The sequence below is a fragment of the Amia ocellicauda genome, chromosome 16 (assembly GCF_036373705.1).
Source record: "Amia ocellicauda isolate fAmiCal2 chromosome 16, fAmiCal2.hap1, whole genome shotgun sequence".
Classification (NCBI taxonomy): Eukaryota; Metazoa; Chordata; class Actinopteri; order Amiiformes; family Amiidae; genus Amia; species Amia ocellicauda.
In genome coordinates this window covers 11729992-11741979 of record NC_089865.1, presented here as the reverse complement: position 1 = coordinate 11741979, position 11988 = coordinate 11729992, and the positions used below count along the sequence as shown (strand labels likewise).

Genomic DNA, 11988 nt, shown 5'->3' with positions numbered 1-11988 from the left:
GATCCTTGGATCACTTAGTTATTAATGGACACCAAACGAGCACGATGGGTCAAATGGCCTCTTCTCGTTTGTAAACTTTCTTATGTTCTTATGTTCTTAATACTCTGGTGACATTGTGTCTGGTTTAGGCTTGGAATTGACAAATATTATCCAATATGACACAGTGGCTTTCAAAAGTATTCACCCCCCTTGGACTTTTCCACATTTCATCGTGTTAGAACATGAAATCAGGATGGATTTAATCAGGAGTTTTTGCCACTGATCAACACGGAAAATGTGCATAATGTCAAAGGTCAAAATATAATCTGCAAATTGTTATAAATGAATTACAAATACAAATCAGAAAATAATTGAATGCATAAGTAATCACCCCCTTTGCTATAACACACCTGTTGAGCTGTGGTGAATCCAATTATCTTTAGAAGTCACGTAATTAGTTGAATGGAGTCCACCTCTGTGCAATTAAGGTGTGTCACATGATTTCAGGTTAAATACACCTGTCTTTGGCAGATCCCACAGTTGGTTAGTACAATTCCTAACAAAACTACATCATGAAGATGAAGGAACATTAAATGCAAATCCAGAATAAGGTTCTTCAAAAGCACTAATCAGAGGTAGGATATAAGAACATTTCCAAGACATTGAATATCCCCTGGAGCACATTAAAGTCCATTATTAAGAAATGGAAAGAATATGGCACAACTGTGAATCTGCCTAGATTAGGCCGTCCTCAAATATCCGGGCAAGAAGGGCACTAGTCAGGGAGGCCACCAAGAGGCATATGGCAACTCTAAAGGAGTTACAGTCTTCCATGGCTGAGCTGGGAATGAACTGTGCACACTGCAACAATTGCCTGGGTGATTCACAAAAGTGGCCTTTATGGGAGAGAAAAAAACTCACCTTGGCTACAGTTTGCCAGATGGCATGTGGGAAACTCTAAGACCAAGTGGAGTAAGATTCTATGGTCTGATGAAACCAAAATAGAGCTTTTTGGCCTCAACGCTAAGCACTATGTTTGGCACAAGCCTAACACCACACATCATCCTGAGAACACCATCCCTACTGTGAAGCATGGTGGTGGCAGCATCATGCTATGGCGCTTCTCTGCATCAGGGCCTGGAAACCTTGTACAGATAGAGGACAACATTAATGCACCAAAGTACAGGGAAATCCTGGAATAAAACATGCTGAAGTCTGCAAGAGACCGGGGACTTGGGAGAAGATTAAACTTCAAGCAGGACAATGACCCCAAACATACTGCCAAAGCCACACTGGAGTGGCTTAAAAACAAAAAGGTCAATGTTCGGGAGAGGCCCAGTCAAAGCCCAGACCTCAATCCAATTGAGAATATGCGGAAAGAGTTGAAAATTGCTGTTCAACAACGGTCCCCATCCAACTTGATGGAGCTTGAGCAATTTTGCAAAGAAGAATGAGCAAGCATTGCTGTGTCCAGATGTGCATAGTACATGGACTCATGGCTGTAATCGCTACCAAAGGTGCCTCTAACAAATATTGACTTAAGCGGTTATTACTTATGTGTGCAGTTATTTTCCATTTTGTATTTGTAATTAATTTAGAACAATTTGCAGGTTAGGCTTTGAAGAGTCACAGAAATCCAGAGAGAGATGTACCTCCAATCAAAAGGTTTTTATTACAAGCAGCTGCAAGGAAGAGGTTCAAGAGGCGATCTCAAGAACAGTCTTAGAGAAGTTACAAAGTACAGGCACTTTTATGCTGACCAGACAGGAGAGAAAGATAACAGGTCCACATGTCTGTCCCGTGATGAGTGCAAGTTCGGCTTCTGCCTGACAACTGCTCAGGAAGACCCATATAGACAAACCTGGGAGAATTAAGTCATACATAGTGTTTAATATAAGGGGAGGGGTTTGTACGATGTATCAAGCCCAAATTGCGGGTGAAAACGGGTTCTTATCAGACTCTGTCCTTCTAGGTATCAGGGTTGAACTATAGCACAGTACTGTAGCACAGTGAGACAGTGAGACAGCGACCTTGTTCACACAGACACACAGGGAAAGAAATGCAGTTCCTCAGTCCCTCCTGTCGGTACTGCGAAAGAAATTAGTGGAAAACCGAAAAGTCTCCCCCATTCTATGTATCGTCTGTCTGTAGTCCCTGTAGCCCTAGGGTGTATATCAGTAAGGCTATGTGTACGCAGTTACCTGATATGGTCAGCAAAGTGTTAGCAGGTGCTTGATTGGTGGTGATTAAAGGCCATCATATAATAGTGGAAAATGTGTGTTTAAGGGTTATAATAGGGTGTGGTCATATCTGTATTTGTGACAGTCTGGTATAACTGTCCGGATTCTTGGTGCAGAGAAAATAAGACATTGGAAATAACAACATTGACAGAAAGCAGAAACTCTAGAAGAGACAAAGAGCAGAAGAACATGAAAACAATGCTCCAACTAATTGGAGGTCTTTGACCTGTGCAGACCCCAGCTGCACCTCATATTGTCCATGCTATATTTCCATCCTGGTTTCGAGTAGGGAATCTGAGTCTGTAATGTGTCAGCAAACACTCTATGTGCCAGGGTCACAAGTGCAATGTTCGTCGCTAATGGCCCATGCCACTGAGGTACGGTCACTAGACCGTTTAGGATGCACCTGGGTCTCCATTGAGCAGGGTGTCATTCACCGGGAGACACACTGTTTGTGTTTTGCAGGGCAAATCAGTGGGCCGAACCTGTATGCGGGCAATGAAGTCCAGAAGCACCATTTGTGTAGTAGACACCTGTTTAGCCTCCTTGGCATCCTGTGGACGGAAAAGGGTGTGTCGCCCTCGGAGAGTGGAACATGAACAAGCCATGAAAGACAGTTTAGTGCAACAGTCAGTTGTTGTAGTCATAAAGGCTGTTTGGAAATGACAACATGTTGCTAGGAGTTTCAAAGCAATACACAGCCATTGTGTACTGCTCCTGTGGGTTTAAACCTAAAGCATTGGAAAGGTTTGGGGAGAAACATAAATGATCATCAGTGGAAGGGAAACGCAATGAAGCATCAGCAGAGAGAAAGAAGGGAGGAGTTCTCATACAAATATTCACATGTCATATTAACCATAATCAAGAGGCCTCAGGTGAACACACCCAGGAGAGTGTTATTGGAGAATCTGTCCAACAGACTCTCCCAACAGAGGCCATAGGGCAATCCCTCCAAACACTTAATTGATTACAGCATTCAATAACATTACAGTTGCAGAATAAGGAAACATGAAAGCGGAGTGCTACGTTTCTATGTTAATGCAACAGTCAAATCCTAAATCGGTTTCCGAAATCCTAATAAGAAATCAAGTGGGTTTTCATGCGGTCGAGCAAAGCTAGTTGTCTCAAGAAATGAAAACATCAGTAAAGAAATTAAAAACATGAAATTAAACAAATGCTTGTCCTAAACAGAAACACATGCCTATATTGATTATCAGTATAAATGGGAAAGCAACTGCTACACCCTCTCTGTCCGCACTACCACCCATGCACTCGCAGTGATCGTAGCAGCGTTCACCATTATTCTGGCCCTCTTAAAGTTAATGTCAATGTTCATGTCCTCCGCCCTTCTTTCGTGCAGAGTGTTCTGTACTACCTGTACCATGCCCTCCCGGGGGTTGGGTTATGATAGCAGTCTGTGTGGGGGAATATGTAGATTCCCATGATGAATTCATCCAGGGACATTGGCAATGTAGACCTCCGCAGAGGTATCGTGGGACAGGGGACACAACACACCACTAGGCACTAGGTGCCTCACAACTACTACAGCCCTACCCTCCCGTCATGAGGGAGACACATGGCAGCAAATCGGCAGTGGGCATAAGTGTGATCCCTGTCTAACCGGGTGTGCAACCTGGAGTAGGGCACAGCTCTAAACTGGGCCTCAGTGAGTGAAATGCGATTGTCTCAAGGGAAGAGGGGAAACGATGTTGCGTCTTAGCATATCGTTCTAGAATGGTGAATAATATAATGCTGCACAATTGGATTGATCCTTGTGTAGTGTGGAGAGGCACAATCTCTCAGGCACAGAACTAACAACAGATCTCTAGCCAAGTCTCGACAGGCTTGTGTTCAGCATGTCTCATGTAGTGATATATGGTGTGAGCTATTGTGTATATTGTAGTATGAGTGCATCCAATGTTTTGTTTCTGCCTCCCAAATCTGAAGTGCGTGCGTCCATTCTGCATACTCCCTCCTGTACCCAGCTGTCGTTCTTGCAACTCGTGACAGTCTGCATTAAGCTGCCCACGTCTGTCCCGTGATTGAGTGCAAGTTTGGTTTCTGCCTGACAACTGCTCAGGAAGACCCATATATAGTCAAACCTGGGAGAATTAAGGCATATGCAATGTTCAACATAAAGGGGGTTTGTACGATGTATCAAGCCCAAATTGCTGGTGAAAAGTGGTTCTTATCAGACCCCGTTCTTCTAGGTATCAGTGTTGAACTATAGCACAGTGAGACAGTGACCTTGTTCACACAGACACACAGGGAAAGAAATGCAGTTCTTCAGCTATATTTTTCACTTTGACATTATGGATGTTTTCTTTGTTGATCAGTAACGAAAACTCCTGATAAATCCAACGCTATGGTAGCTTATTCATTTTGCATGGGCTATTCATTGTGTGCACCACCACTTTGCTTAATTTCTCACTAGAACAAACATTATTGTAGGAGTATTTTCATCTACTGAACTTACTGCACCGGACACACAGAAATTAAAAAAGTTGCTTACAATTTAACTACTGCTGAAACGGGCTTAACATGTATACTGTGCCTCCAACTCATAGAATCTGTTAATAACTTTGGATATATGTCAGTTTTGCTTTGTTTGCCGGTGTTATATGCTTGATGATTGAGTTGTCAAAGTTGGGTTGAGTGATAAGAACTTCTTGAATCGGTTCTGCACGTGCATATGAAGTCCAGGGAATGCTTTTGGGTAACATAGTCAAGATTGTTGTCAGTGGTTCAGTGACTAGACCCTCCTTATAAGACTTCACTACTGTTTGTCAATACATGTAAAATACTGACCATTAATAAAACCTTATAGATTTGAATATTTAAATAAGACACAGGCATGTCTTTGATATTGTTTAAAGAAACGGTACTCAAATTGCAATTTAATTCTAAATACTTTTATTCAGGGGTGGGGTTAGACAAACTCATAACACATTACAATGATTACCTCATAACATTCAAGATTATAGCTCCAAGATATATAAGAGTTAGGTAGAAATTACAAATATATTCCCACTCATTGCAAATATGTCACATAAAAATATACATTTCAAATGCAAAGGAACGCTCAGACATTTTAACTGTGACTTGCAGAAAGACTCTCATAACCCATTTCCACTGTCCACCCTTAGGTGCACCTTGGTCTGTCCGAGCTAGAACCGTACACCCTAAACATGGCCAGTGGAAATGGGCACAACTTGACTGATGTGAAACACCGATTTGGAAGAGTGCTGAAGCTGTATATACTACGGGCAACTGCAGTCTATGCACCACTCTACAATCTCTGCATTACTGAACTGCTTTTGCTGGTTTAACATTATCTTTAGTTAGCAGATAATCAGAAATCACTGTTGGCATGTAAGACAGAGGAAGCCAGAAAAACTTGGCATCCCATCCTGGCGAATAGCGGGTTCGTGGATGCACAGCTGCGATAGCGTGCTCCATGCAGCTCACCACTTTCATCAGGTCTGAGTCGGGCAGGTGGGAGAACTTCTCCTTCATTAATACGGACACTGAGAAAGAAAAGAGAAATGAGTTCGAGTTGAAATGTAAAGCATTGATATTTTGGTCATTTTTCCAGTATCTATACAGGCTGAGAGCATAGTGAGCCGTTTGAGAAACTGGTTCTACAAGTTGTGCTACACCTGTTTGTGACATGACAATCATTTTTCTTTCCATAGTTTTGACCACTTTTTCGTTTATTATTCTTTTTTGAACAGTGAATATTTTCTATATTTTTTTGGTTTCGTGGCTCTTTTTATGAACTGTATTTCTGGCACAATGAGGTGCATGGTGCAATTATATTTTAAAAAGTACTAAAAAGGTCTCTCGGTTCACTATGACATCATGCATTGCCAATGTGGATTTACCAGTGCAAACATGTGAAGAATATTAAGAATTCAAAAGCAGATGGGACAGAGAAAATGTAGCCCATAAAACGGTTTAAATATTTAAATGGTTTAAAAAGCACATATCTACAAATATTGATACAAAGTACATATTATTTGAACATTTGAACGAATAGAATAGAAAATTAAAAGCAGCTCTACTTGCAGCAGGTGTTGTAGTTATTGTTAAACAAACAAAGACTAGAGATTTACCTGCTTTGAACACATGAGAATAATAAGAGAGTAACATAACTTAAATGTGTTTAAAGCTATAGTTAAAACTCATCTTGAAAGTACTTTTGTGAACAACGACATGTATACTACACTACAGGTCTTTATAATACTGACAAAAGTCTTAGATGTACAGTTTAATCTGAACATAAATATCCCGCTTTGGCCATCAGTATTATAATGTCTTCACACCCTGCTCTGTACTCTCCTTTGTGGCAACAGCAGGTCTGAGGTCTGATGAGTCCATTATCAATAAAGTGCACTAAACTGAACAAGGTATTAAGGTATAGCCTACATTATACCTTCAGCTGTCGCAACATGTGGGGAAGAATAATCCTACACTCACAGGGACCCCTGATTTTGAGCACTTTACACTATTAACAATTAATTTACAATTGTAAAGCATACCATGGCCGTGAGCACTTATCACCCTGCACAGAGAAGGTGGTAAGTGCTTTTCATCATCTAAATAGCAAAGAGTTTCAGTAGGACAATGTCATTAGCAAGCTGTCCATGCAAGGCAGTGGGGTAATGGATTTGGAAGTGTACAAGGAAATTACAGAAGTAATTTGAGGCCCCAGTATTATACATTCCTAATTACACACCTGTGATTAGTTTACTGCTTTGTTGCTGTGCTTCACTTCTACAAAATCAACTTTACTTTCACTGAAGTTCAAGTTTGTTTCAAAGGCCGAGTATTCAAAGCTATTCATTGTTAATGTTCATGACATTAACCAAGGCTACAAAACTGCTTAAGTTTGTCAAGGATTGAATGCAAGGAGAGAGGGGAGAAAAAACCTACACAATATTAAAATGATACCAGTTGGTGTTAAACAGATGCTTATCCAAAAACAAGAACACCTTATTCCACAGTGGGATAAATGTTACCTGAAATAGAATACCATTCATTACACCACTAAGACTAGTATGTATGGCAATGTAGACAATAATGACAGGATTTAATTAGCCTGCTTCAGGAATAAATAGTTACCTTTATGGCGATAATCAATTCCATACTCATCTTTGGTTTCCTGAGGTATTTTTTCCCAAAGTTTATCAACACAGTTTTTTAATAGATCAATGTCAGTCACACTGGTTTTAAAAAACCCAGGTTCAATGCACAGTACCTTCACTCCAAAAGGGAGCATGGTTCTCCTTAACAAAAGAAGAGAGAAAAAGAAGACATGTCAAACACCTAATACTTAGTATAGGCTACTTCATGCTAAGTGGAGTACTGTATAGTATGAAGTACAGATTCCAGCTTTTATATCTTAATAATAATGCATGGAACTTACATGGTGCTTTTCAAGGACCCAAAGTCACATTACGAATATTGAGTTTAAAAACAAACCAGTAGAGACTAACACACCTGAAGGAAGTGAGGGGTGTGAACTGAAAACTGATCTCTTCCCTGTTCACTTGACACTTTTTTCCTAAAGTCCAAGTTTATAAAGTGAATAACTTCAAATTGTGAAAGGTTATGTATGCTACAACTATCAATTTGATTTAAGTAATTAGTTTTTCACATAATACTGTTCGTCAATGCACACCATTTATAATGTATAATTGTTGATATGAAGTAACTGAGTAACGTTAGGTCTTGAGTTTGTTTGCTTGCGTTAAGACTTCAGAAAAGAGAGATTCATATTCTTGAATATTATTTACAGAACGTACTGTACAAGATAAACCCTCCACACATTAATATAAATTATATAAATGCTATTACTTCTAATTTGTATATTAATACCAATAGAAAAACTCTTACCTAAGGCTATCATTGAAGGCTTCCACCCCATATTTAGAAATGGAATACGGTCCACCAAATGGACTTATTCTCCCAAACACACTTGCCACATTAACCACCCTTCCTCTCGCCTTCTTGATGAGAGGGAGCACACTCATCGTCACCTCGATAACGCCCATCAGATTCACATCCAGCATCTGTCTGTAATCGTCAATAGTGAGCCAGTCACAGGGACCAGATGGGACGGACACACCTGCATTATTTACTACACTCCACAGACCTGCAAGACACAGCATTGATGAACAAAAGCAAAACAAATTCACTGAAACAAGCTTTCGAAATTGAATGTTTTTTTTGTTTGGTTTTTTTATATATATTTAGATCTATCTATAACATATACTGTGCTTAATCATACAAAATAATGTAAAGGTGTGTAATAGTCATTGTCTTAAGAAATCTAAAGACTATCATAGTGTCATAAATGGCTAAAAGGTTTGGGGTAAAAGGTTGTGTAAAGCGGATACCGGAACCATATAACAGCTGTAAAAATCCTAGAGCTCTCCCAACACATGGTTCCAGTCATGCACAATAAAACATTACAACAAATTATGAAACAAATAATTAGAGAATGTCAGATGTCATGTGCTGTTGGCTGGTATGTAATTAATGCTGCTTTGAGACATTTCTTTTTTTGGGCTGGCAAACTGCATGTTTTGACTAGTGTGAAGGGCTGGTAGAAATTCTGGTTTGTGAATCATATTTTAGGATTTTCACATCAGGGCACCCAAGCTGCACAGCAAATACATTTTTGGTAGGAGTGCTGACTGCGTCCCACGTCTACAAGCATGGAGTTAAGACATACTGTTTCAAGGGATTAAGACACAAATTTCAGCAACAGGGCACCCCACCTAATGTGATTGTTTCTCTGCTTCATGTTGATTTAAGATACTGCTGGCAGCCAAGCAGAAGACACAATCCTTTGAAATGCAGTTCCAAGTTCAGGGTGGTAACTCATTATTAGTTGGTATGACCCTTGTGTTCTGCAACTGCATTAATTGCATTCATTGCATTCGATTTTTCATTCTTCCCACCATCCAGCACCTGCTCGAGCCACACCTGTTCAAGACGCACCTGTCAAACCTCTCCCCACCCTGTTCAGAATAAATGCAATCTCATTCTTATTGAATTCCTCCATCTGGCTGCCCTCTACTACTGTTCCTTATTACATCTGTACACATTTCTACATTTTTACTTGAACTACAACATGCACCATATTTTTGTGTTAATGTCTCTCTTATATTCAGTTAGGACTAATATAGTATATTGCATTTTCTCTTGCTCTTACTTATGTGCTGTGATTCCATTAAAGATCTTCACAGTGAATTTCAGGAAGATGTTTCTTATTACACTCTTTTTTTATCTACCTCCATATATAGCAATATCGCACAATGATGTTTGCTGTGCAGGTCAATCAGCTCCAGATGACTTGTATGCAGTGCCAGCAATCTCTCTCTGCTTATGTGGTCTCATGGATTTCAAATTAATTGCAACATCCATTGAACACAAGCCTGCCATGTTTCATTTTCTTCAGTGTCCATTAATTTGGTTAGACTTTTGAGTCTTTCAAAAGGATATAACACAGCATTGAGAAACTATTACCTAAGCCTGTTCCTTCCAGTCAGGCATCCTAACATTTAATGTTTAAAGAATAATCCATAATATGTGTTAGCCAGTGATGACAAAATGAAGAGAAAAACTCACCTTTTTGTCCAACCTTGGTCTTTATGAACTCGGCAGCTCTCTTAATGCTGTCAGATTTGGTTACATCAAGATGGACAGTTGAGAGCCTTTCAGAAGAGACTTTCTTCAGTTCCACTTCCCCCTTCTCAGTGAAGCAGGAAGCAATCACACAAAAGCCCAATTTGTCCAGATGTTTTGCCAGCAAGTTTCCAAACCCAGAGTCGCATCCAGTTATGTATACATACTTGTCAGATTTATTGGGGACTCTCTTAGTTTCCCTGTACCAGCGATACAACCACAAGAGTGCCACCACAGCAAGGACATATAGAAACATGTCTGAGGGAGAAAAGTTATCAATAATCAGTTATTTCCACAGCACAGTTTAGTATGAAGGTAACAGATATTTGGGGAGTTAACTTGCATGGTTTGAATGCATTAAAAACCACTTCCTAAAGACCGAACATGCACATACAATAAATCGTTTTCTGATTTTAACCACAGACACGGCAAATAGAATCTTAAGATTGCATTCTCGAACAGTCGGTGTAACATTTCATATAAAGCACATGGCAGTGTTACGTAGTTCTATAGTAAACGACAAGATGAATTTCTTGTGAACTTGGGCACAGATCAACAGATACACATTTCACAATCATCTGCGCACTGTCCAGCTAAATGGACCCATTAAAGCAGTAGTTAATCATTGCCAGCTCCAAAAAGCAGGAAGACGAAACTCTCAAGTCTCAAGCAAAAAAAAAACAACAACGAACACTTCTGCACGTCGTCACAACATCACGTTATACATCCCAAGTTATTAAGGTATACATTATACCTAACGATTTCAGTTTGCAACAAGTTGTGGAGAAACAAAATCGGCTTTTCTCCTAACTTTTCTCCAGCTACTGAGATTCACGGATGTTAAAAATAATAAGAATAGTACTAAACTGTACCAAAATAGTTGCACTTGGCAGCAACTCATATTAAGAGTTGGAGTAAACCATCAACATATGCTTTCACAAGGCAGATGTGTGTATTATACATCATTCGTGTATGCGTGTATAGTTCGGGGCGTGCAATTCAAGAATCGCAATCACAACCACAGCATTGAGAGTAAAATCGACACTTGTGCATAATCTATCAAAACGACATGTCATGCTACTATATTGTTCAAAAGCAACAGAACACACACCTACTTATTGGTGAGCGGCAGCCCTCAGTGTGAGTGAAGCTCAAACTCCCTCACTTTATGTGCTCCTCACACACAAGCCTTCCGGTGTGAGGCGCCTATTCATAATCAGGGAAGCCGTGCGCCACCTGCTGGTGTTTTAAAGATCATGATTCAACACATGGATACACACTTTAATTATTATGAAAGTGTCATGGGTACAATAAAGTTCATCTCTGGTGTGTGTTCCTTTACTATAGACTAGACCTATACTATTGTTATTACAAAAGAATCATTGACATACGTCACATGCTGTTTTTTTTTTTTTTTAAACAATAAACATTTTAATATTTGTTAATGCCCTATTAATACAAGTTGTTTGTTAATATCTGGTGCTACATTGAGAAATCTGCTGTCGTACATCATGTGTCCTCTTCTGTTCCTGCAGCTGGTACACATTTTGATTCAATGTATAAAACATGATATAACACAATACAAAATGCAGTGGGCATAATGTATCAACTTTTTTGAAATGATGGACTGATGATTACTGTACAGTTTGCAAGTAGAGTTGAATAGTTGTTAAATAACCAACAAAGTACAAACTCCTGTCTGAACAATGGCCTTCCACCCAGAGGGCATTGCCCTGACTTACTTTTTCTTTCACTGCTTGTTGCTGTTGAAAACATTGATTTTCTTTTGGTTAATAATTGTGAGGAACTGATTAGGCATTATGATTTACTACATTCATGTAGTTTGACAGAAATCCTCACATGCTGGTGCATCCTGAAACATTTTTAACCCCTTTAACTAACAAACAAACTGACCGTAAACTTTGCCTCATTTTTTGGAAGTTTTTGAATCTTGATTACAAAAATATATAAATATAAAAAAACAATATGTTACCAATCATACTGAACAATCTACACGTTTTTTTTTTACATTTTTTACAGGAGTTATTACATCTTATGGAATATTGAGACTTTA

General features: G+C 39.4%; 1 protein-coding gene across 2 annotated transcripts; it reads right to left on the bottom strand.

Moving 5' to 3' along the window:
- Positions 1-5109: 5109 nt before the first annotated feature.
- On the bottom strand, positions 5110-11114 carry dhrs9 (dehydrogenase/reductase (SDR family) member 9). Of its 2 annotated transcripts, none has more exons than XM_066687909.1 (5): positions 11026-11114; positions 9858-10172; positions 8118-8376; positions 7344-7507; positions 5110-5746 (listed from the first exon to the last, which is right to left on the bottom strand). In XM_066687909.1, exons 2-5 carry the CDS (start codon positions 10168-10170, stop codon positions 5523-5525), a joined length of 960 nt encoding a protein of 319 aa, XP_066544006.1. In that variant the 5' UTR covers positions 10171-10172; positions 11026-11114; the 3' UTR covers positions 5110-5522. The 2 variants fall into 2 exon arrangements, with proteins under 2 accessions (XP_066544006.1, XP_066544007.1); XM_066687910.1 differs by having other exon boundaries at positions 11030-11106.
- Positions 11115-11988: the final 874 nt, after the last annotated feature.